Source organism: Oncorhynchus masou, chromosome 10 (genome assembly GCF_036934945.1).
Source record: "Oncorhynchus masou masou isolate Uvic2021 chromosome 10, UVic_Omas_1.1, whole genome shotgun sequence".
NCBI lineage: Eukaryota > Metazoa > Chordata > Actinopteri > Salmoniformes > Salmonidae > Oncorhynchus > Oncorhynchus masou.
In genome coordinates, this window is record NC_088221.1 from 22,372,463 (window position 1) to 22,399,448 (window position 26,986).

The following is a 26,986-nucleotide window of genomic DNA, read 5'->3' on the forward strand; positions in this document are numbered from 1 at the left end:
CCCCAAGATTAGAGAGGCCGTGAGAAGCACTCCCTGTCCTCCCCCAAGATTAGGGAGGCCGTGAGAAGTACTCCCTGCCCTCACCCATATCTCTCAGTGGCCCCTAGCCAAGGTCGGCAGCGAATTTTGCTCATATAATCTGTGTTTAAGATACTATAAAGACATATTGTACAGATATATTGTTTTACCCTAATTCTGACAAAACTACACACATCATTAATGATACTTTTACTGGCTAAAACTACACACATCATTAATAATAATTTTATTATTCTAATCAATTTCATACAATTATATGGTTTCTGGGTGGAATATTCTAATCATTAATTTAAACATATAAATTCCATTAACAGTCACTCTCCAGAGAGATGGAGATAACAGCACATTATACTGTTACTTTTTACATCATTAGTGCTAAGTGACTAGTGCTTTTTGATGTCGGTTTGGTTTTGGTTCCATTATTAAAAAATAATCACGGATTACGATTTTGGTTTCGATTATTTGGGTTGAATGCTGTATTATTTGATTACTTTATTATTTAATTCCGAGTTATCATCTCATCTTTATAGCGCTACTGCCTATGCTGTCTGACAAAATCACTATTTGTTAGTCCTTCAAAATAAATAAGGCACACTTGTAATTAATTACATGTTAAGTAATTTAGCAGACACACTTGTCCAGAGTGACTAGGGTTTAGTGTCTTGCTCAAGGGCACATAAACTGATTTTTCACCTTGTCATCTCGGGAACAAACAACTTTTTGGTTACTGGTCCAACGCTCTTAACCACTAGGCTACCTGCCACTGAATGCCGACTATCAATCACTAAGATCATGCATTTTCAGGTAGAGATACCTTGCGAAGCAACAGCTGCTCTATATCCCCTTACATCACGCATTTTGCTCAACACATATCACTTCAAACACACCAACAGCAGTATCCATTTGTTACACAAGAATTACATTCATTTCCAATGAAATGCTGCGTTTGCCTTGCAGCATTGCGTTGCAGAGGCAGTTGCAGTACGTTCGGTGTGGTACATATGTTGGATTTATCGAATGTATGCGTCAAACGTAGACGGCTTGACATAAATGGTAGCAGAAGGTAGCAGAAGGATGAGGAACTTTGTGCAAACATATCCACATGATATTGCATACTATTTTTTGCGCAATGACGCGGACGGTGTGGCAGACGAAAAAGAAATACAGACCGGACAAGTAGATGCACAATGGGTTATGGTCATTGTAGTTAATTACAACATTTTATGCGCTAAACAATGCAGAATATTGGCCTGTTGGAAACTACAACTCCCTACTACATAGCAAAATTATGGCTGGCTCTGATCTAGCTCTAGAGAAACTGTGAAATGAGCGCATTGAGCTCACAGATATAAACGAATGAAATGGAATTCAAATAATTGAACCGATGTTGGTCAATTAGTTGTTTAAAAACCAAACAATAACTGAGATTTCGGTTAATTGCCAGCACTATACATCATACTGTTACTTTATTACATCATACTATTACTATATTACACCATACTGTTACTTTATTACATCATACTGTTACTTTATTATATCATACTATTACTTTATTAAACACAGACAGAGAGCGCATTGGCGATCTTAGGCAACAGATTACATTTATGTTGGTCTTTAAAGCACTTCCCATCATGTAAGCCGACTGAGACTAATAGTTTGTACAGAGCTTGTATTTGTGTATGCACCATACATTAGATAGTCTGCTGTGTGTCTCCCCTGCATGTTTAGTGTGTGTGTGTGCGTGTAGTTATTTGGGAACTATCAGTGTCTCAGCTGTTCAACACAGTGTACACAGCAGCAACCTGATATCCACACTCCACACCCCTTCAGTCCCGCTACACACCATGGGTAAACAAAATTCCACTAGACATACTGTCTATAAACAGAGGCTGACTTAGCTTTCCCACAGGGTGTGTGTGTGTGTGTGTGTGTGTGTGTGTGTGTGTGTGTGTGTGTGTGTGTGTGTGTGTGTGTGTGTGTGTGTGTGTGTGTGTGTGTGTGTGTGTGTGTGTGTGTGTGTGTGTGTGTGTGTGTGTGTGTGTGATCAGATCAGATCAGCTAACCTGATACCTTGGGAAAATCTCCATTGCATTTCCTTGATTTGTGCATCATCTCATCTCCTTTTCAAAATCCATTGGATGAGAAGGTCCCTCTGACCTTTTCATCCAATGTGTATTGAGGAGGAGAGGAAAGTGGAGTCAGAGGATGCGGGGAATCAAGGAAATGCAACTAAGATTCTCCCCTGGAGAACTCAACCTCTGGGTCCCTGGGCCTGAAGAAGATGAGAATGAGGAAGGGAATGCCTTCATCTACCTGCTATGACAGTGTGAAATATGCCAGTGATAAGTCTGTAAGTCCATATCTTCGATGAAACAGATGCTAGAAAAGTGGAATGCATAGTGAGAAGGGGCAGCATTTAATGTTCCAGCCAAGTCCAGTAGGTGGAGTAATAGCAACCGTAAAATGTTCCTACTTTTACCACTTACCCAATCACAATTGTATGCTCCAGTGTTATTGCATTTTATGAACAATCTTTCTACCTGTGACAATGTGGCTTTGTGCCAACATTGCATAGTCAGAACATGTCATTCTCAGCAAGTGCAACTCAATGGTAAATACCTGTAGTACACTGAAAATAATGTTTGATAGACGTGTTTATTCTAGCCTTTTCTTAGTATTCTGGATCTATTTGTATATATTCAAGTTGACTGCCAGACAGTGAGCACCATGCTGTAAGTAAAACACCTGGCTTCACCTGGAAGATTGCTGTCCAGTGCATGCCATGTCCCTTGGCTGTCAGGCACATAACTTTATTTATCACACTACCTATTTAAGTAATGACTTAATAATTGCAAGCAGGTTTGTGCAGTGAAACCAAGTGAGACTGACTGTATGCAGAATAACAAAGAGTCCAGAATATAACAATAGATACTTTCTATTATATTGTATATATGATTTTATATTATATTCTAGGCTATTCTATGTCTTGTTCCCATCAGAGCTGTATGGTGCCCTTGTGACTGACAACTATATTAAAATACAGCGCTTGGCCTAGTCTGACGTCAGGTCGATACCATCTGGTAGGCCTCTCGTTGCGCCAAATGGGAAGAGATGTGACCTCAGCAGCTCAAACATTTTTTAAATCCACATTGATTAAATGTAGGCTATTTTCTGTCGAATATGAAAATATTGGCAAATCATCAACAGAATGACTTGAGGTTCTCGGGAAGTTGAATCGAACAAGAACATCACTGAAGAGAGCGATTATCGCACGGACCGGGGGGTGTTCTTTGTTATGGCCACAGAGTTTCGACAACCATAGGCGCATCATCGCGAGACTTCCAGGAACTCTTGCGGAACAGACCAAACAGACCAAACAGACTACGCCGAGGTTTGGGGTCGAGAAGTCAATGAGAGAAGTGAAAACATATTCCTTAGTTGTTAATCTTCTCGAAATCTAATTGCACAACCTAGATTCAAGGCAATATATTAAGTAGTTTAATATGTTATGACTTCAATCTCGTGAAAGTGACAAACTTATAGCTTTTAAATGTCTTCAAAAACTACTGTATATCGAAGAGGTGCCGTTTTTTTGATGGCGTGCACATGCGCAGTTCTGCAGGAGACGACCGTTAGACCCGATGACGTGTTTCTACGCACGAGTTGAGCTAGCCAACGTCGCCATGACATCGCCTACAATTGTGATCATGGATTTCTATTGGAGAAGCAGTTGTAGCCTATCTTCATACTGTACTGTCTTCGTTATGGTTGATCGGCATTGTAACAGCCAGTGAGCGCTTCCGCATTGACAATCGGTGAGCTGTCATTGCGGGAGAATGAATAACGCGAAATGTAGCATATTAAATCAGATACCAAGGAGACGAAAGCGGATTATACAATGTGTCTATGTGGTGGGGTTCATGGTAAGTGCAACATAACCTTTGTTGAACATGTGGCTACATTTGAGAACGTTTGGTATTGCTGTCATTCTTTAATTTCTTTCGCTAAAGGTTATAGAACAGCAGTCACTTTGGACACAACCTTACGGTTGAGGCAAATGAGTGGCGATGACATCAGTTTATTGATCTGTTGGCTGTAGTCAATTGTACAGAGGCTACATCATGACATTAGGGGCTTTAGACTATGTAAAATATTATTCTGGTTCAGGCGGCTCCTTGCTCCATCATGACATTTGAGAACCTGACCTGCAGGCTACCACAAAATACATCAGATGTATTAAACAGCCTACTCGATTGTTCTCCAGTCACTCAAATGCTGATCCAGCTATTTAGAAGAGGCGGGCTGAGCTCTATCATAGCACTGTCAAAACAACCTGTCCAGCATAATCCAGTCCTTGGAAATGTGAGTTCGCCTCAGAAGGACTTGTTATTCTCAGATGCTCAGGTTGTTCACAAGAACATCACACTGACTCTGTAAAACTCAGCAGGATAAACATAAATATCCTGTTGTACAGGATTAGATTGATGTCATGTTTATTTAATCCGGTGTGGATTTTGAACTGGACACACACTTAGCACAATGTAAACTCACAGAACTGGAGTGACACAGATCATTTTGAAGACATTTATATTGGGGAATGCTAAACGTTTTCTGTGTGTAATGCTATCCAGATAAAAGGAATGGAAGTGCATGCTGCAGAACATCTCATGAACATTCTAGTCATCTAGTCATCTAGCAGATGCTCTTATCCAGAGCAATTAGGGTTAAGTGCCTTGCTCAAGGGCACACACACCGTATGTTTGTGCCCAGTTTGAATAGAGAAGTAGAGTTGAACTGAGGATAATCAAACAGTTAAGTTTAATGGGTGGGGCTGTGAGACAGCAGGAGCTACAGTGTGACTTCAATCAAGTCTCTGGCAAGAGCCTCTCTGGAGATGGCCTCATAAATGCAGATAAACAGGTTGGGAGAGTGTCTATTTCTCTCCTCAGGCCCTGAACTCTCTCTGTTGCACACTCACTAAACATCAGGCTAGAAAAAAATGGTATACCCTAGGTCTCTATCTGATCTCTCTAACTCCAGCCACAGAGCAGCCATGGAGATACCAGCCCATCCACAGAGTAGCAACTATCTCCAACAACACTGGTGGTTTGTCATGCAGTTGCTTCACTATGTTTGATTCAGTCATTGTCCTTTTGAATAAATCAGTTCCACAGACAAAACTACTGAATCACTAATGCCTCATTACCCTGCTGAATATAAGTTGCAGCGTTTGTGAGCCCCACCCTTTATAAACAGTTAGAACATTTTAAAGCAAGGGCACACACACATGCACTAACGTTGATGCATGCTGAATATTAGAAAGGGTGATTTGTCAGGCCGGTCACATTAACCCTTAATGTGACTGTGTTTTCATTGGCTATTGATAGGTCAACCTCTGATCATGATACACATCATTCAACTGCATCCTGGATTTTTGTTTTTGGTCATTGTTTGTTTACATGTCTATTTATTGTCTATGACAATGCAGTTACTGTAGCTCAACAGGGTTTCAACTGAATGTACACCTACTGCAGTCACTCAAGTCTTTGGTGTCATTCATCATTTTTTTCTTCTTCTCTCTCTCCTCACCAGGACCTGTTTGGGGTGAGCATGATCATTCCCCTGCTGAGTCACCATGTCAAGGCGCTGGGGGCCAGCCCCACCGTGGCAGGCTTAGTAGGTAGGTGGGATGATGATGATGATGTAATACATTAAATATGGAAGAGTTCACATCAGCGCCAAAGTTTGTAAGATGTTTTCATACAGTACATCAGACGTGGTGGTATAATTTAGCAGGAGCAGGCAAACCAATACATTGTCAAATTCATTTTAATGCATTAAATATTGCCAAATATTGTATGGAACAAAATGAAGAAGACCACTGAGGACATCAGGCATCGAAGGATGACAGATTAAGGAATGGCGTGTAGCGTAACTGTTTGAAATCACCAGCTGATATGCTCAATCATATGTCTAATTTCATAACTTCATATCGCTGTGGGCACTGATTGAGGTCACAGGGTCTGGTAGTTTCTGCAAAGCGGCATGCATTGTAGACTAGCTGTAATCATAAATGTCCTTCTTGTGCCATAATCTGTACCTAATGCATTGATTAATGTTTCAGGCTCCACATATGGGATCTTACAACTCTTCTCTAGCACTATAGTAGTAAGTATTCTCTTGGTGTTCTGAAGACAAGTACTTGTGTTGTAGTACTGCATGCCTTGTGCTATACCAGTGTGATGCTTGCACACACACACACAGACACACACACACACACACAACCCTACCATAAGACCTCTCCCGACATGGTGTTTGTGTCATTTGTCATCATCTGAGGTTCTGATGGTACACCAGCAGTGGACTGGAGCTGGATGCTCCACCATGCCCTAACCATTAACACTCAATTAACATCCACACATTCCTCTGAATCCATGTCTCTTAACAAGGTTGACTTGTTACTGTACACTGAGTGAGGCCTTCTCTGAAGAGAGATTGAGATTCTCATAGTTGAGTTGTGTAAGGCACTCCTCCTCCCCCATGGTCTCCTGAAATTGGTTTAAATCTCAGAGGTCATGAGACAAATTAAAGGAGGAGAAGGAGTCATTTGTGGTCCCAGTGAACAGACAGGCAGGGAGGGGTAGTGTGATGGGGGGAAGAGGGAACAGCAAGGTCTCTATGGTAATCCTCACAGGCCACATCCAGAGCACAGCAAATTCAATTTACCCTGATTTCATTATATTGTCATAGTGTGCATGTAGAAATGGACACACGCACACAATCTAGTCAAGTTTTGTGTTATGTGTTTGCATGTGTAGGCCCACCTACGTGTGTGTGTATTTCTAGCTGTGCATAGAAGTGTGTGTGTGTGTCATTCATATATCAGTGTAGTGAGAGACTGAGTGGAGGCGCCTGGGTTGCTTGGCCAAGAGGACCAGGCTGTGGAATTCCTCTGTTTGGGGTCACCTGACCACTCACACTCATGTCCTCGTGTTACGACCTCAGAGGGGCGGGCTCTCATTATCTCATACATATGTTGTTTGTTGGGCAGCCAGGCTGCATCTCAATAGTTTTAAGTGGAATCCTTTCCTCGTCTACCTGGGGCTTTGAAGGAAAGAAAGCCAGTGCTAACCATTGAGATGAACACTGTATCCAGCAACATTGTGGAGATGTTTAATGCCTTGTGTTATTATGTGAGAAAATACTACTCTTTCCCATATGCCCCTTCCTGTGATGTGATGATGGCGGTTGTGATTGGCAGGGCAGCTGGAGTGACGTGGTGGGGAGGCGGTACTCTATGCTGACGTGTCTGCTGCTGAGTGCTCTGGGCTACGGCCTGCTGGGGATGTCCACCAGCATCGGCCTGTTTGTCCTGGCTAGGATCCCTGTGGGTGAGTCTGTCTGGGGGGGGGGGACGTCCTGCTTCAGAGGCTTGAGCCTTGAAAGAGCTCTACCTTTTACGTGAATCTTAATCACATGTAATGTTAAAACAAGAAAATACATTGATGTTCCACTAAGGGTCAATTTGATTGCACCATGATGTCCACTACGTACATAAATACATACATTAAAGACATAATTCATCAGTAACATTCTGTTACACACAAATATAACAAGAATATAAATGCAACCTGCAACAATATCAAAGATTTTACTGAGGTACAGTTCATATAAGGAAATCAGTAAATTGAAATAAATACATTTGGCCTTAATCTATTGATTTTCCATGACTGAGGATATAGATATGCATCTGTTGTTCACAGATACCTTTAAAAAAAGGTAGGGGCTTGTGTCAGAAAACCAGTCAGTATCTGGTGTGACCACCATTTGCCTCATGCAGCGCGACACATCTCATTCGCATAGAGTTGATCAGGCTGTTGATTGTGTCCTGTGGAATGTTGTCCCACTCCTCTTCAATGGCTGTGCGAAGTTACTGGATATTGGCGGAAACACGCTGTTGTACACGTAGGGCCAGAGCATCCCAAACATCCTCAATGGTTGATGTGTCTGGTGAGTATGCAGGACATGGAAGAACTGGGTCAGTTTCAGCTTCCAGGAATTGTGTACAGATCCTTATGACATGGGGCCGTGCATCATCATGCTGAAACACAAGGGGATGGTGGCAGATGAAAAGGCACAACAATGGGCCTCAGGATCTCGTCACCGTATCTCTGTGCATTCAAATTGCCATCGATACAATGCAATTGTGTTCATTGTCTGTAGCTAATACCTACGCATATCAAAACCCAACTGCCACCATTGGGCACTCTGTTCACAACGTTGACATCCGCAAACCACTTGCCCACACAACACCATACTACTCACTGTCTACCATCTGCCCGGTACAGTTGAAACCCGGATTCATCCGTGAAGAGCACACTTCTCCAGTGTGCCAGTGGTCATCGAAGGTGAGCATTTGCCCACTGAAGTCGGTTACGACGCCAAACTGCAGTCTGGTCAAGACCCTGGTGAGGACGACAAGAAAGCAGATGAGCTTCCCTGAGACGGTTTCTGACAGTTTGTGCAATACATTATTTTGGTTGTGCAAACCCACAGTTTCATCAGCTGTCCAGGTGGCTGGTCTTAGACGATCCCGCTGTTAAAGAAGCTGGATGTGGAATTCCTGGGCTGGCGTGTTAACATGTGGTCTGCGGTTGTGAGGCCGGTTGGACGTACTGCCAAATTCTCTTAAAACAACGTTGGAGGCAGCTTATGGTAGAGAAATTAAGATAATTTTATCTGGCAACAGCTCTGGTAGACATTCCTGTAGTCAGCATGCCAATTGCACACTCCCTCAAAATTTGGAGACATCTGTGGCATTGTGTTGTGTGACAAAACGGCACATTTTAGAGTTGCCAATTATTGTCCCCAGCACAAGGTTCATCTGTGTAATGATCGTGCAGTTGAATCAGCTTCTTGATGCCACACCTGTCAGGTGGATGGATTATATTGGCAAATGAGAAATGCTCACTAAAAGGGAAGTAAACAAATTTGTACACACAATTTGAGAGAAATAAGCATTTTGTGTATATGGGGCATTTCTGGGATCTCTTATTTCAGCTCATGAAGTATGGGACCAACACTTTACATGTTGCATTTATATTTTTGTTCAGTATTTTTTTTATCTGTGTCGTGTCCTTTCCCTCTCTCTCTGTCCTCCAGGGCTGTTCAAGCACTCCCTGTCTATCTGCCGGGCCCTGCTGTCTGACCTTGTGTCTGAGGCAGAGCGCCCCCTGGTGATGGGACACTTCAATGCTGCCTCCAGCGTGGGCTTCATCTTGGGACCCGTGGTGGGGGGATACCTTACAGAGCACGAGGGAGGCTTCTACACCTCCTCCTTCACCTGTGCGGCAATCTTCCTCCTCAACACAGGTGGATGGGGAGAGGGGAGATGAAGGGAGGGAGGGGCAAGGAGAGGGGAGATGAGCAGGCAAAGGGGGTGTATAAGGCAATTATGTTGGTTTTCACAAATTCCCACCATTTCTACATCACACCTTAATTCTAAGCACTTTGTGAATGTGAAAGAATGGGATAGGTGCAAGCAATACAGTGAAAATAAAATCAAAGTTTATTGGTCACGTGCACAGTTTAGCAGATGTTATAGTGAGTGCAGCGGAATGCTTGTGTTACTATCTCCTAACAATGCAGTAAAATGTCAAACAAGTACACAAGTAAAAAATAAATAAAACAAGAAATATCGTAACGAATCCAATGAACAACCAAAATAGCACTGTATCGGTAATCCAAATGCAATCTATACGTATATACATTGGATTAATTTACACAAGATATACTAAGAATGATATGTACTGCAGTAGATATATTAGAATGAGCCATGTCAAGAATCCAGTGTATAAATAAATAAATATGGTGTGTACAAACAGTGTAACTAAAATGCAATGTAGAGTAGTAGATGTTTAAAAAAAACTATATATATATATTTCACAAGGTAGGCCAGTTGAGAACAAGTTCTCATTTACAACTGCGACCTGGCCAAGATAAAGCAAATCAGTGCGACAAAAACAACAGCACAGAGTTACACATAAACAAACATACAGTCAATAACGCAATAGAAAAAATGTATATACAGTGTGTGCAAAAGGAGAGAGTAGGGAGGTAAGGCAATAAATAGGCCATAGAAGCGAAATGATTACAATTTAGCATTAACACTGGAGTGATAAATGTGCAGATGATATAGAGATACTGGGGTGCAAAAGAGCACGAGGATAAATAGCAATGAGGTAGTTGGGTGGGCTATTTACAGATTGGCTGTGTACAGGTACAGTGACCGGTAAGCTGCTCTGACCGCTGATGCTTAAAGTTAGAGAGGGAGATATAATTCTCCAGCTTCAGTGATTTTTGCATTAGAATGAGCTTGTGTGAAAAACTGTATAAAAGAAATGGGAAGTGTCCCGTGTTTAATGTCTCTATAACATGGGACAGCAGTGTTGGCTGTGGGACAGCAGTGTGGGACAGCAGTGTTGGCTGTGGGACAGCAGTGTGGGACAGCAGTGTTGGCTGTGGGACAGCAGTGTTGGCTGTGGGACAGCAGTGTTGGCTGTGGGAAAGCAGTGTGGGACAGCAGTGTTGGCTGTGGGGCAGCAGTGTGGGACAGCAGTGTTGGCTGTGGGGCAGCAGTGTGGGACAGCAGTGTTGGCTGTGTGTGATTGTGAGTGATTGTGTGTAAGTGCGTGTGTTGTTAGTATGGGAGTGTGTGTGTTAGTGAGTGTATATGTGAGTGCAGGAGAACTCATGTGCATGAGGTGTGTGATAGCTTGTGTGAGTGTTTTGTGTGAGTGTGTGTGTGCGCACCAACTGGCTGTTCAACAGTCTGATGGCCTGGAGATAAACTGTTTTTCAGTCTCTCAGTCCTGGCTTTGATGTCAGTCTCTCAGTCCCCCCCCCAGATATTATCATACAGCAAATGCCTAGCCAGTCTATGTGCTTTCTAACCTTGTGTTTGTCGTGTTCCATCCAGGTCTGGTTTGGCTGCTTCCCTGGAGCGATGCGCTAACCCCACAGGCCAATGCTAACTACAACAGCAGCGCAAGTAAAGCCAGCTGCCACATCAACGACAACCACGTCACCTCGACACAGCAAAACTCATCCCATGGCAACAGCAACAACCACACTACAGCGTCGGGACCAGCAGTCACAGGATCGGGGGCTCCAGAAACAAACCAGAGGGTCTGGAGCTGGGACCTAGACTGGGGGGAGGTGTCACTGCTCCAACCTGCCTGGCGTCAGCTCTCCTCAGTGGGCTCCAAGATCCGCACGGTGGCCTCCTCAGACATGTGGGACCTGTTCCTGGTGCGTCTGCTCATGGCCATCGCCATTATGCTTTACTACAGCAACTTTTCTCTGGCCATGGAGGAGCGCTTCATGCTGAAGCCCAAAGCCACAGGTTATCTAATTAGCTACAGCTCTACCCTGGGGGCCTTGGCCGGCTGCTTGGTGGGGCCCGTCACCAAACTGTACGGTAATGACATGCCGGCACTGTTGCTACACTCTACAGTCCTCACGTGTTGCCTGATCCTGCTCTATGCCATGGCGCCGAGTGTCTGGCACGTGTTGTTAAGTTCCACTTTCTTTGCCATCTCCACGACCATCGGACGCACCTGCATCACAGACCTTGAGTTGCAGAAAGGGGGAGCTCACGCCAGTGGCACACTAATCGGGGCAGGGCAGTCGGTGACGGCGGTGGGTCGGGTGCTCGCCCCCCTGCTTTCGGGGCTGGCCCAGGAGTTTAGTCCCTGCGGGCCACCGAGTCTGGGGGTGGGGCTGGCGTTAGCGGCCGTCGCACTGCTGCTGGTAAGAGTTCCCAAATGGGACGGGAGATGCAAGAGGAAAGAGGCCAAACTTGATAAAACACACAGAGAGTGAGAGTGAATGAATGAGCGAGAGAGAGAAAGAGCACCGATGCGAAACTACCATCCTCAGGAGATGTCTGGTCTACAGACAGCACTGGAGAGAGAGCTGATACAGAACTGTTGGGGTTTGTTGTTCACATGTAAGCGGGTTGTTTCGTTGTTTGTTTTGTAGCTGTTGACAACGGAGCCACATCTCCGCTCTGCTGTTCTGTTGGTTTGGTCTCAAAGTGATGACATCACAGCACCCTGAAAGGAACCGGGTCATCATCAGCATTGCTGTTCCCGTCCTTCAGTACACCAAACAGGTTTAACCGTGAACAAACAACTAGGCCAGCAGCCCTCTGTATAAAAGGAGTGAGGGGGTCAATGCTCAAATAGACTATAGCATAGGTCATCATGTCAATGGCACATACAGCCATGTTAATAAAGCCTAGGAATAGTCATAGTTTTATATATGTCTCTTGTGAGAGACAATAATAACATTAAAAAACACAAAATATAAATATAATGTACTCCTGCTCTTCCTTTATAACCACTACAAATAGTCTAGGAATGCCTTACCTCTCTGGAGCCGAATTCCATTTTCTTTCCCTTCTCACTGCAGTGTGTACTCATTCACCCTCCCTTGAGGGTTGAAAATAATTAGATTGGTGTGAAAATGTCCACACCAATCCAATACCTTTAAATCCATTGTGGGGGAGTGAATGAGTACACACTTTGGGGAAAAGGGTCAAGCACTGAATTGAGCTTGAGTAAGGGTAGTCCACAGCCACAAATCTAGGATAAGCTTACATTCCCTAAATTCTAACCCACGTGGGGGAATACAATTATTTTTCAAAAAGTGTCTGTTGGTAACTTCAGCCTATTTCTTTTTTAACCACTTACCCTCATTGCACTGCTTTTTCACAGGATCCTGTCGAACTAAGGTATCAGGACATTTTCAATGGACGTTTGTATATATTTTTTTGCTTTTCATTTTAAACCCCATAGTCCATATTGATTTTATTCAGATGAATTGATTTATCAGAAAGTGGGCTTAATTATCAATCAAATAAAACATTTGAATTATTATTTTGATATGACGTTTTCCTCTTATTTTGAATGGGGTTGCCCTTACAATGACCCAAATGCTACTGAATGTTATGAAGACAAAATTATTTTATTGAATGATAGATCAATCCAATTCTAGTATATCTAAACTTGTGAATGTGCTCGGTGAATGCCAACGACAGTTCCATAACTTCAGTTTTATTAAATGTTTTATTTGATGTTGGATGACTGAATGTTCAAGTTTGTGAGATTTCTTTCTCCTACAAGGTGGTTTTAGCTCTGTTACTATTGGCATCTCGATACGACTGAGGAAAATCAACACGAACGCCCCTCCAACTTGTAATTACTAGTGAGAAACTCGTCTATCATCCCTGTGCTCCCACATGTTGAACTCTGACATATCCTACTAAGGAAATGACCTTGATAACAGCGTTTTCAGCAGTTAAATACAACAAGAACACATTATTTATTTGTTTTTTTTAACACAAACATGTTTACAAGCATAATAGCTGTACTTTTAGTTTGTAGTTGACACTGCTTGTTTGCCATTACCCGATCTGCATTCTTAATGAGGTTAAAGCAACTGAATGCACTCAACTTGTTGCTCCCGGTTTATAATTAGTATTTTTCGAATTCCCACTTGTCATGAACGCAGCATAATACTATGAACACTGTTCCATCTCTACCAAGACCACCATGATATATGGGCCTAAGGCCGAGACAATAAGACGACACACCTTGGTTTCATCACAAACCCGGAGAGCAACATCTGTCTGTTGAAGTCCACAATGCACATTGCATGTAACAAATGACCTACAGCATGGTCAAGCAAGATAATGTTTCTGACATTTTCAGACTAACAACCTTTAATTTAGAACCACGGAGAGTTACTGCAAGTCAAAAAGAAAACAGGAGCTGCCTCTAATATTCCAACAGCATTTTAACATGTTCAAATCACCTATGCTTAGTCTAAAACAGTGACAACTAAAATATACCCATAACTATTTAGTCCAATCAATGTAAGCTAAATATGATGTGGCGGTCCATGGTACTGATGTGTGTGGTTGTGTGTGTGTAAGTAGAAAAACATGTTGACTCACCCTACTAAAATGCTTGGTAGCTAAGATAACTTCCTGACATGGGCAACGATGCACCAGGCGATGCACCAGGCCAGTTAACACGAGCCTATTACATCTAATTAGCTACACTGAGCTTCCATGCTCTCAGGCCAGGGGCACAATGTATACATTTATTTAAAAATATTAAGGGAGGCCAAATGCTCCCTGGCTTTCCTTACATTCAATGCTATGGGCGGCAACAATGTCACACTCTACTTGACCAAACAGCATCAGATAGATTCTCAGGTTAGATACATTCAGCCTCTTGCAAATTGAAGGAATTTATGAAACACAGAAATGAACGATACAGTACCTTGCTTCCCTTGGTAGCCATGTATACACAAAGTTAGGAGACACACTACATGACACACTGGCACGACTCTTGGTGGTAGTAACGCCTACATTGTTTTTGCGTTTTGGTACACCAGAAGTACATGTATTTCCAATGGAACGCTGCGTTTGCCTTGCAGCATTGCGTTGCAGAGGCAGTTGCAGTGCGTTCGGTGTTGTGCATACCTTGGATTTATCGAATGTATGCGTCAAACTTTATGTGTAGACGACTTGACAGAAATGGTAACATCAGGTGAATGTTGAACCTTTGTTGCCCACATCCAGATGGTGCTGTGTGCCATTTTGCGTAATAAAACTATCAGTCTGATCAAGGTTTAAGAAAGCCAACGCCATCTGCCTAGATGTACCTTTTTATTACTTCTAAACAAAATCTCTTTTGGGGGTTCTCATTTACTTGCAATGGTGTGTTGGTTCTTGCTTGAACATTCGCTAAGATTATATTTGGTTGTGATCTTTGCAACATAACTATTTTGGATGCAGCAGTTGTTAGCTGGAATGCTATCGCTCATTGATATAGGCTGTAGCAAAAGCTAGCCAAAGAGCCATTTTACTGGTTGAAGTTGGAAATGTTTTTAAGTATAATGCAGTTGATTTGGGATGATGACACAAACATTATATTGCCTGAAGAACAATACAATATAAACGAATAAGCACAATATTTAATATAATTCAGGCCTAAAGCAAATGTGGCACAAATGTGGAATCACAATTACTATTTCAGTTCAACATCGCCACAATTTATGAAGCACGAGACTGCAGATGGAGCGCGCAAAAGCCCCACTGGAATGGATGGGCGGGCCTCCCAGCAGGGTTATTACGTAAAAATGTGTCACTCGGAGCATGGGGTAGGGCAAATCCTGTACCACTGCAGACTCCGTCGACTCAAGGAGGAACCGAGATGAGCATCAATAGGCTATCAGATAAACTGCACACTTACCGTTTCAATACAGGGATGGTTACCCGTTACCCGTCTCATAAAGTAAGTATATTTAAATATGTATGCTTTTATCGCTGAAATGTATTAGGCTATATATTGACAGCCCACAATAAACACGTTATAAAATCGCTATTCTGTGATGTCAAATGAAAAAGGTCTGTTTGCATGACATGACCATCCCGTTGTTGCATATTTCTGAATAACGGAACTGCTCATTAAATAAGCACTACCAACAACGAGTTACCTTTGAATGAGCTTCAGAATAGCAGATTTCATCATGACACAATATTTGTTATTGTCGGAGCATCAGAGGAAATAACACTCATTGAGACTGGTGTAGGCCTAGTGCAATAGAATACAAATAACAGTATGATTGATTCAGGTACTATATTTATCCAATGGTGTCAATGGTGTATGTAGCCTAATTTCTTTATGTCTGCATCATACAACCTATAGTACAGCCCTAGACAAACTGCGGGTGGTTTGTTGACGCCCGGATCAGTCTTACAAAGAGCAGCATCACTTAGGCCTACAGCAAAGGCAGTGAGTGGTATTGCGTGTGGTTGTATTTAACTGTGGGCTAAGTGACTGCATGAACGAGATGTTCAAAATCATTATATTCTGGAGAGGATTACCTTTGATCTGTTTAATCATTAGCAGTTTATTTATTATGACAAGACAGCTATGTGTGTGCATGTGTGTGATGAACGCAGACTGATTAAAACCATTGACCATAAGCAGCGCAAGGCTATCTCTCTTAAGTCTTTATCATAGACCCTCAAGTGTCAGTAAAGCAGTCCACTAAGCAAGAATTTATAGCTTCAACATGATTAAAAGCTCCATGACCAGTAGTGTGTGTGTGTGTGTGTGTGTGTGTGTGTGTGTGTGTGTGTGTGTGTGTGTGTGTGTGTGTGTGTGTGTGTGTGTGTGTGCGCGTGCGAGAGAGAGTCTGACTCAGAACAGTATAATTATGAAAATCAAGGTCTTGCTTCTTCATCTTCCTCCCCCTCATTAATATTACTAAAGGTCACTTTCTCATGCTGTCTGACAGTGTGGAAGAACAACCTTGTTGTCCAGGTGTAACAAGAGCTTCTTTGTCCTGGGTTCCTTCCTCATTATGTGTCTGGTTGACCTCTGAGACTGAGTCCCCTGAGTGTACTCTGCTTCTCAAAGCCGCCATAAGGGGTGTATCTCAATGGTCTCAAGTGACCTCCTCTCTTAATATCTCTGTCTTTATCAACACTGATTTAAGAACACCTTCACAGTGAAGACACCTTCACAGTGCAGATGAAGGAAAGGATAGGAGAGTCATCTGTTTAGATTGGGATTTACACAAAGATTTATTTCCTCTATGGCTAAAGGATGTACTGGGTTGTTTGATATTAAACCTCAGCTTTTACCTGATCAATGAGAGGGATTGATTGGTTAGGCCTGTGAGATCAGAGTCAGATCAGAGTTACCACCACCTACAGTACATTCTCCAACACATAGACAGTATATCAGTTCTGTCAGGATTCTGTATCTATGCTCCTACATGTGTGCCAGTTAGAGATTCCACATGTCAAATGATATATTTCCATTCTGCTCACTACAACCACATTGGTCAGTCACTTAGGGCTCTGGTAGTGTACTACTGAATAGGTAATAGTGTGTACTTTCAGACAGATCCAGAGTCTTAGAAATAAGAATGAATAGAAAGGGCATCTCCATTCAAGTCAGTGGTGGCATGAAGCCATTTTGAGTGTACCCATGCCAGGAAGTAAAATCAGGAAGTGTACCCTTCAATCTGTGTAATGATTTGTTCAGTAAACTCAACTGACATTGCAAAAAATACATTCCATTCCATGAGCCACATCAGTTAGCGTCATTTGAATGAACATTCTGCATTACCATGGCAATCCATCATCAGTTGATAGAACATTCCAAAACACCATGGAAATGATTGCATCCTAACAGTGTAGAGCAAGGTCAGCTAAACCCATATTCTGATTGGATCAATAGATCCTGTATGGAAGGAGAGAGCAACAGAAGAGAGGTGAAAGGACGAGACAAGAGGATATGGAAATAGAGCAATAAAGAGGGGAGAGGGGATGAGATGAGAGAGAAATAGACTGGGGAGCAGAGAATAGAGTGAGACAGAGAGAGAGAAAACCACAGAAGAGATGGACAATGGTAGGCAGGGGAGAGGAAGGGGGAGAGGAAAAGGGGAGGTGGAGATGAAAGAAGGAAGAAGGAAGGGGAATAGATGAGGATGAGAGATGCTCCAGTCCAGACAGTACTGACAGTCTCTGCAGGATGTCTTGTTTACCACACAGCCAGAGCCAGGTCCTCCTAACTGGGTCACTGTCCTCACCTTCCATGCATCCCTGGAGAAGGGTGTCTGAGCAGCTGACTTTGAGCTGGCATCTTCTCAACCCGGACCCTTTCTTTCAGCCTCTCCATCACAGAATTGAAGTACCCCAAACCCCATAGGACCAGCTACTTTACCTCTCTCTCAACCCCCACCCAGGTCACCTTATGACAGGCAAAGACCAATTTCTCTTACCACTTTCTCTCCTCAAAAAACAGGATACCTTTCCCCCCACTACCTTTCATTACAATGCAAAATCCCCTCTCTCATCCTCCCTGCCCAAGAAGGAGGAGCCTCCCCTTCAAACTCCCAAAACCACTCATCTACCAAATTCCCCCATCCTCAAGCCCATAAAGCTATCCCTTCTCTTGACAGGACCCCACAGACTGTGGATGTCTGATCTGTAATGGATCTCTGGAAGATCAAAATCAAAGTTCAAATCAAAGTTTATTGGTCGAGTACACAGTTTAGCAGATTTATGTTACTAGCTCCTAACAATGCAGTAAATGTCAAACAGTACGCAAAAATACAAAATAAAATTAATCAAGAAATGTCTAATACAATTAACAACCAAATAGCACTGTGGCAGTAATTCAAATGCAATCTATATGTATAAACACAATATTCATTTACACAAGATATACTAAGAATGATATGTACAACAGTCAATGCATTTGAATGGGCTATGTCAAAAATCCAGTATATAAATACGCAGCGCAAAACCGTATGGCAAAATGGATAGAATTGCAGGAAATTAGCATCCGGTCCAGAATCTGGAATATAACTATATATAGTTGAAGTCGGACGTTTACATACACCTTAGCCAAATACATTTAAACTCAGTTTTTCACAATTCCTGACATTTAATCCTAGTAAAATATCCTGTTTTAGGTCAGTTAGGATCACCACTTTATTTTAAGAATGTGAAATGTCAGAATAATAGTAGAAAGAATGATTTCAGCTTGTATTTCTTTAATCACATTCCCAGTGGGTCAGAGGTTTGCATACACTCAATTAGTATTTGATAGCATTGCCTTTAAATTGTTCAACTTGGGTCAAATTTTGCATGTAGCCTTCCACAAGCTTCCCACAATAAGTTGGGTAAATTTTGGCCCATTCCTCCTGACAGAGCTGGTGTATCTGAGTCAGGTTTGTAGGCCTCCTTGCTCGCACACGTTTTTTTTCAGTTCTGCCCAAACTTTCTATGGGATTGAGGTCAGGGCTTTGTGATGGCCATTCCAATACCTTGACTTTGTTACCATTTTGCCACAACTTTGGAAGTATGATTTTGGTCATTGTCCATTTGGAAGACCCATTTGCGACCAAGATTTAACTTCCTGACTGATGTCTTGAGATGTTGCTTCAATATATCCACATAATTTTCCCTCCCTCATGATGCCATCTAATTTGAGAAGTGCACCAGTCCCTCCTGCAGCAAAGCACCCCCACAACATGATGCTGCCACCCCCATGCTTCACGGTTGGGATGGTGTTCTTTGGCTTGCAAGCCTCATCCTTTTCCCTCCAAACATATAGATGGTCATTATGGCCAAACCGTTCTTTGTTTCATCAGACCAGAGGACATTTCTCCAAAAAGTATGATATTTGTCCCCATGTGCAGTTTCAAACCATCGTCAGGCTTTTTTAATGGCGGTTTTTGGAGCTGTGGCTTCTTCCTTGCTGTGTGGCCTTTCAGGTTATGTCGATATAGGACTCGTTTTACTGTGGATATAGATAATTTTGTACCTGTTTCCTCTAGCATCTTCACAAGGTCCTTTGCTGTTGTTCTGGAATTGTGATACAGTGAATGATAAGTGAAATAATTTGTCTGTAAACAATTGTTAGAAAAATTACTTGTGTCATGCACAAAGTAGATGTCCTAACTGACTTGCCAAAACTATAGTTTTGGGAATTGATGGGAAATGATGTAAATGTAAATATATCACTAGCCACTTTAAACAATGCTACCTAATATAATGTTTACATACCCTACATTATTCATCTCATATGTATACGTATATACTGTACTCTATATCATCTACCGCATCTTTATGTAATACATGTATCACTAGCCACTTTAACTATGCCACTTTGTATACATACTCATCTCATATGTATATACTGTACTCGATACCATCTACTGTATCTTGCCTATGCTGCTCTGTACCATCACTCATTCATTCATATATATTTATGTACATATTCTTTATCCCCTTACACTTGTGTGTATAAGACAGTAGTTTAGGAATTGTTAGTTAGATTACTTGTTGGTTATTACTGCATTGTCGGAACTAGAAGCACAAGCATTTCGCTACACTCGCATTAACATCTGCTAACCATGTGTATGTGACAAATAAAATGTGATTTGATTTGATTTAAAGGATGAGTCATGACTAGAATACAGTATATACTGTACATATAAAGTGGGTAAACGTTATGTAAACATTATTAACCTTTTACTGCAGTGGGCTAAATCAGGGTCAAACAAGGTGTTTCTTGGTGGTCTTAAACAAATCTACTATGAAACAAAAGTATCCACCTCACACACATGGTTATGGGCTTTAAAAAAGAAGACACCTGTACCATGTCAGATCAAATTTACGTTGAAATGTATTACATTTGGAGTTTGCATCCCAATAATTACACTTTATATACGTCATAGGAGACTGAAATATAACAAAATCGTTTGACATAGAAACACCGGATTTTCGGCGAGTTTTTCAAATAATGTTTAATAATTAATTATGAAATTATGATAAATATGAATAACATTCCACCCATTAGGCCACTAGGTCATTTGACTGCAGGAAAGGGGTCTACAGTGACTAATGCTCAATGACTCTATGTACATGTGGCAGCAGTCTCTAACGTGCAGGGTAGAGTACCTGCAGGCAAGTTACAGTGTCTAAGGTTCAGGGCAGGGTACTGGGTGGAGGCTGGCTAGTAATGACTGTTTAACAGTCTGATGGCCTGGAGATAAACAGCTTCTATCAGTCTCTCGGTTCCAGCTTTAAAGCACCTGTGATGTCTCCACTTTCTAGATGGTAGCGGGGTGAACAAGCCGTGCCTCGGGTGGCTGAGTTCCTTGATGATCTTCTTGGTGGTCCTGTGACACCGGGTGCTGTAGATGTCCTGGAAGGAAGGCAGTGTGCCCCCAGTGATGCGTTGGGTCAGATATCCACAGTTCTAATGTTTCAGTCTCCTGGAGCAGGGTGCTTGATGCAACACCAGTGTTGTGGGGTTTGATCCCTCCTGCTGGGCCAAATCCACTGATAATGAACTACAAGTCACCATCATCATGATTTGTGATGGATGTCTGATGTCTGATTGGCTTCCCATGGCTGTGCCTCAGATCCAGAAAGACGGGGCATCACACAGTCCTTCTCCCAGAGCCCCAGGGGCCCAGGCTATGAGGATTACAATGTGTTAAAGCCTGTTCCCACTGACAATGATTCATACAGCCTAATGATACCAGTGCCCATTACCAGACTTCTAGTGGTGCTAATTGCCCACTGTCTGGTTTCATATGGAGTTGCCAGATTACCCTGGCAGTGATTGAATGGGTAAACAAGCAGCCTTTCTGGGAGGGTAGGAGTCTTTATGTCTGTATGATGGTGAATGTGCGCTTCTCTGTGACTGCCTATGTTTTCATGAGTAGGAACGTGTGTGTGTATGCTAAATAGACTTGCATACACAGAAGCCCTCTGGATGGATGCACAGGCACACACATGAGGGTCTCTATTCAAGTATCATACACAGTCACAAACAAATAGCTGCATGTGCACACACACACATACCCATCCACCTACCCTTACACACAAAGGCTCAGCTTGAGTTCCTGTGCCCTTTTGTTCCAGTACTGAAAAGTTATTTACCTGACAATAAACAGATCCGGAAGACAGATGGGAAGGAACGTGTGTGTGTGTGTGTGTGTGTGTGTGTGTGTGTGTGTGTGTGTGTGTGTGTGTGTGTGTGTGTGTGTGTGTGTGTGTGTGTGTGTGTGTCCGTGTGTGTGTGTGTGTGTGTCCGTGTGTGTGTGTGCGTGTGTGTGTGTGTGTGTGTGTGTGTTTGTGTGTGTGTGTGTGTGTGTGCGTGCGTACGTGTGTGTGTGTGTATGCGCTCACCTGTGTGTGTGTCCGTGTGTGTGTCCGTGTGTGTGTGTGTGTGTGTGTGTGTGTGTGTGTGTGTGTGTGTGTGTGTGTGTGTGTGTGTGTGTGTGTGTGTGCGCGCGGGAGTTTCTGTAAGAGGAAATGTCAAGCATCTCAGACATGCCACAGGAATGGAAAACGTTTGCTCTCAGGGCGAGCTCAAAATCCTTTCAGGTTAGATTAGTTCTCAGAAGTACTTCTCACTACTTTCTCTTTTTTACTCTTTCCTTTCTCTTTTTATCTTCACTCTCTGTCTCTCATCTCATCTTTTTCATTTCACTTCTTTTATTATGTTATCTTTTCAATATTTTATTATCTGCTGCCTCTATTCATGAACAAGAAAAGCTGTTAAGCTGGGGTGGCAGGTTGCCTAGTGGTTAGAGCGTTGGACTAGTAACCGAAAGGTTGCAAGATTGAATCCCCGAGCTGACAAGGTAAAAATCTGTCATTCTGCCTCTGAACAAGGCAGATAACCCACTGTTCCTAGGCCGTCATTGTAAATAAGAATTTGCTCTAAACTGACTTGCCGAGATAAATTAAATAAACAATTAAGTTGTTGAGCAGTGGATTTTGGAATTTACCCTCTACCTAAAATGTATCACATCTTTGATGTGTTGCTGTGTCTCTGCATATCAGTAAGAAGTAGACCAGGTTAGTCATATTGCTTGTGTCACCGTACTTTAAAACCTCATGGCTAAGCAAGACAGCACCTCCGTGGCTGTGCTCCGTGATTCTGACTCAAGTGACAGTTGTCCCTCAGTGTTGTCATCAAAATGCCTTCCCCCTGTCTGTAAAAATCTTCTACTTGTCAGTTTATGGTTCCTATTCCTCCACCACTCCGTTCTGCCTCTTCTGTCTTGCTGAAATCAGAATTGGTGTGTGTGTGTGTGTGTGTGTGTGTGTGTGTGTGTGTGTGTGTGTGTGTGTGTGTGTGTGTGTGTGTGTGTGTTGTGTAACAGAACCGCATTGATCAGCTGTTAACAATACTGCAGAGAAGAGAGGTGAGAGTGTGGGAGATCATTTTGTAAGAAAGGGATCGAGAGAGAGCAGAGAGAAGGAAACAGAGTTGTTTTTAAACTGATGTGATTGTACAGGGTTATGCAATGAGAAAATCAAATGAAGGCCTTGTGAGGGTTCTTCTGCCCTGAAAACAACTATGAGGTCAAAGGGGGAGAGAGAGAGAGAGAGAGAGAGAGAGTCACAGTTCCCCCCCTGGTCTGTGACCAGGCGGACATGGTTGTACGTTTGTGTTTGACAGTTAGGCAAGGCGACAGAGTGAGTTTCCTGTTTCCTGTTTTCATTCAGTTGTCTAGGTGTAGCTGCTGCAGCAGTAAGCATCTCTGTGACAAAATTCATATTGGATGCAAATATGCACACTTGATTAGAGGTTAGAGAACGGTCATAAATACACATATTTATACATAGAAACAGAGCTCCTTATATATGCCATGTTAGTGTAGAATAAGGAACTGGCCAGCTCAACTCAGTATAGACATAAGTATTGTATTTCTGGTAGGGATTTCATTCTTCCAATACTTACAAAAGACACCTTCCTTCCTTGAAGAACTCACTGATCTGATGGTAAACAAGAAGTGAAAGCAGTGTCCACTTTCTTTCATCTATCCAGTCAGATGATCTGTTATTACCTCCAGGAACCATCCTATTTTTTGAAACAGGGCTAATGCCAAGAGGGAGGAAGGAGCAATGAAGCAAAGGATTCTGGGAGCTTGGCCTGCTTTTCATGCTGTGTGTAGCAGGTGTTCTCCCTGGCTAGGACCATGCAAACTGGGATGTGTGTGTGTTATTTATTTTATTTGACTTTTATTTCATCATGGGAGCCCATTGAGACCAGGGTCTCATTTTCAATGGTGCCAAATTCAACATGAACACCCCCCCCCCCCATCACAATACATTTGTCCACTATTAAAAAATGCTGTAGATGGAAGCAGGGTGGTGTAGAAACCTTCCAAAAAACAATCTGCAACAACAAATTAGATCCATTTCAGACAACTTGGTTTGATGAAGAAAGCAAAAACCTAGGAAAGAATATTGAGAAACCCATCCAACCAAGAAAACCTGAGCCTTCACTATGGTGAAACACTAAAACAGTACAGAAATAACAGACTAATACCAAACACCAAATAATGCACACAGGGCAAAATTAGGACAATACCCACTAATTATCAAAATTCAGAAAAGAGCTGTTAAATTCTTCAAACACTTAAAAGGAAGTGATTCCCAAACCTTCCATAACAAAGCAATCACCTACAGAGAGATGAACCTAGAGAATAATCGACTCAGGTAGCTGGTCCTGGGGCTCTGTGCACAAACACAAACAGACCCTACAGAGCCCCAGGACAGCAATGCAATTAGACCCAACCAAATCATGAGAAAACAAAAAGATCATTGGAAAGAATTAACAAAAAACAAAGCAAACTGGAATGTGACTTGGCCCTAAACAGAGAGTACACAGTGGCAGAATACCTGACCATTGTGATTGACCCAATATTAAGGAAAGCTTTGACTATGTGCAGACCTGGCTCTCAAGAGAAGACAGGATATGTGCACATTGCCCACAAAATGAGGTGGAAACTGAGCTACACTTCCTAACCTCCTTCGAAATGTATGACCATATTAGAGACACATATTTCCCTCAGATTACACAGATCCACAAAGAAATCTAAAACAAATCACATTTTGATCAACTCCCATATCTAGTGGGTGAAATACCACAGTGTGCCATCACAGCAGCAATATTTGTGACCTGTTGCTTCAAGAAATGGGCAACCAGTGAAGCACAAACACCATTGTGAATTTAAACTATATTTATCTGTCTATTTATTTTCCCTTTTGTACTACAACCATTTTCACATTATTACAACACCTTACATAGCCGTAAAATAACATTTGAAATACCTAAAAAAATATATGAGTAGTTATTTCCTGATTATTTATTACTTATTTATTATTTATTCCACTTGCTTTTTAATGTTAACACGTTTCCCATGCCAATAAAGCCCTTTGATTTGAATAGAAATCAGTCGCCACTGTGCACAGATTATCCATCACGGTGTACCTCATCTTCTACCTTTCACTCACTGTTGTCAGATGCTTTCCTTTTGGAATATCCAAAGATTCCTAGCACTTCACACACATTCGCTGTCCCCCCAGGCTCTGGAGTTTGGAGTTTTCTGGATCACACTCAACTCTCCCATCAGTTCATGAAAGCGGAAGTTTTCTTGGTTTTCATCCCTGTCTCCGAGCGGTTGAATATTTCAATGTGTTGTTAGGAATCAAGAATTATAGAGGAGCACCAACTGAAACCAGAATGGAAAGTCAACTTTAAAGTATACATGTAAAACTACTTGAAGGCAAGTACAGTCAGGTCCATAATTATTGGCACCATTGATAAAGATTAGCAAAAAATACTTTTTATAGCCCTCAGAACAGAACTTTACAAGATGTCGAAAGCGTTCCATAGGGATGCTGTCCCATGTTGACTCCAGTGCTTCCCACAGTTGTGTCAAGTTGGCTGGATGTCCTTTGGGTGGTGGACTATTCTTGACACACACGGTAAACTGTTGGGTGTGAAAAACCCAGCAGTGTTGCAACACTTGACACACTCAAACCAGTGCGCCTGGCACCTACAGTACTACCATACCCCGTTCAAATGCTCTTAAATATTTTGTCTTGCCCATTGTGAATGTCACACATACACAATCCATGTCTCAAGGCTTGAAAATCTTTTTTTAACCTGTCTCCTCCCCTTTATCTACACTGATTGAAGTGGATTTAACAGGTGACGTCAATAAGGGATCATAGCTTTCACCTGGATTCACCTGGTCAGTCTATGTCATGGAAAGAGCAGGTGTTCCTAATATTTTGTACACTCAGCGTATAACTCAGTATTTGTATAAATAAATTATACAAATAGTGAGCTATATTGTATGCTCAAAAAATTGGGACATGATATTATTTTATAGTAATACAATTGCTCAGAGAACAAGATTGTGTTAAACAAGTAATAAAAAAGATAGGGGTCAAAATGATTGGCACCCCTGTTTTCAATACTCTAGCACCGTCACCTTCTGAGGATAATGACACTGAGCCTTTTTCTAAAATAATTTATGAGATTGGAAAACACGACGGGAGGGATCTTATACTTTACCTCCGTACAGAATCTTCCCAGATCCTTGATATCCTTTGTCTGCTCTTATGGTTTCCCCTTCAATTCAAACCACAGGTGTTCAATGGGGTTCAAGTCCTGTGACTGAAATGCCATTGCAAAATGACATTTTGTAGACAATTAAGCATTTATTTGTGGATTTTGATTAATGCGTGGGGTTATTGTCTTGCTGAAAGATCCACTTGCGGCCAAGTGTCAGCCTCCTGGCAGAGGCAACCAGGTTTTTGGCTAAAATGTCCTCATACTGAGTAAAGTTAAAATGATGCTGTTTACCTTAACAAGGGCAACAGGACCAGTGGAGGCAAAATAGCCCCCTAACATCAAAGATGCACCACCATATTTTATCGTAGCTTTGAGATATTTTTCTGCATATGCTTCCGTTTTTCAACGCTAAATCCACCACTGGTATGTGTGGAGTTTGATAAACGGCATTGGCACTTGGATTGGAACCAACACTATGGTCAGATGTCATGAAAATAGAGCTCTTTGGCCATGCACACCAATGGTGAGTTTGGCGTTGAAAAACGGAAGCATACAGTTGAAGTTGGAAGTTTACATACACCTTAGCCAAATACATTTAAACTCAGTTTTTCACAATTTCTGACATTTAATCCTAGTTAAAATGCTATGTCTTTTGTCAGTTTCGGGTCACTACTTTATTTTAAGAATGTGAAATGTCAGGATAATAGTAGAGAGAATGATTTAATTCAGCTTTTATTTATTTCATCACATTCTCAGTGGGTCAGAAGTTTACATACACTCAATTAGTATTTGGTAGCATTGCCTTTAAATTGTTTAACTTGGGTCAAACATTGCATGTAGCCTTCCACAAGCTTTCCACAATAAGTTGGTTGAATTTTGTCCCATTCTTCCTGACAGAGCTGGTGTAACTGCGTCAGGTTTGTAGGCCTCCTTGCTCGCACATGCTTTTTCAGTTC

At 42.1% G+C, this 26,986-nt stretch overlaps 2 protein-coding genes across 7 annotated transcripts in view; both read left to right on the top strand.

The window, feature by feature from the left end:
- Positions 1 to 3,418: 3,418 nt before the first annotated feature.
- On the top strand, positions 3,419 to 13,182 carry LOC135547340 (major facilitator superfamily domain-containing protein 9-like). Its single transcript, XM_064976259.1, has 6 exons — positions 3,419 to 3,962; positions 5,632 to 5,719; positions 6,164 to 6,207; positions 7,301 to 7,430; positions 9,202 to 9,411; positions 11,018 to 13,182. Exons 1-6 carry the CDS (start codon positions 3,876 to 3,878, stop codon positions 11,920 to 11,922), a joined length of 1,464 nt encoding a protein of 487 aa, XP_064832331.1. The 5' UTR covers positions 3,419 to 3,875; the 3' UTR covers positions 11,923 to 13,182.
- A 2,076-nt stretch (positions 13,183 to 15,258) lies between these two features.
- The window catches only part of LOC135547341 (inositol polyphosphate-4-phosphatase type I A-like), a 37,885-nt gene continuing 26,157 nt past the window's right edge, over positions 15,259 to 26,986 (top strand). For 5 of the 6 annotated variants that reach the window (XM_064976261.1, XM_064976265.1, XM_064976262.1 and 2 more), the window contains exon 1: positions 15,259 to 15,407. The gene's annotated coding sequence lies outside the window, so the exon portion shown is untranslated. The remainder of the gene's footprint in view (positions 15,408 to 26,986) is intronic. The other variant, XM_064976263.1, reaches the window with a different exon arrangement.

What these genes read in the sequence shown, in the direction of transcription:
- LOC135547340 (XM_064976259.1), top strand. Translation starts at nt 3,876, where the DNA reads ATGAATAACGCGAAATGTAGCATATTAAATCAGATACCAAGGAGACGA. An exon ending in TCTATGTGGTGGGGTTCATG is followed by an intron (nt 3,963 to 5,631) that starts GTAAGTGCAACA and finishes TCTCCTCACCAG; the next exon opens with GACCTGTTTGGGGTGAGCAT. An exon ending in CACCGTGGCAGGCTTAGTAG is followed by an intron (nt 5,720 to 6,163) that starts GTAGGTGGGATG and finishes TTAATGTTTCAG; the next exon opens with GCTCCACATATGGGATCTTA.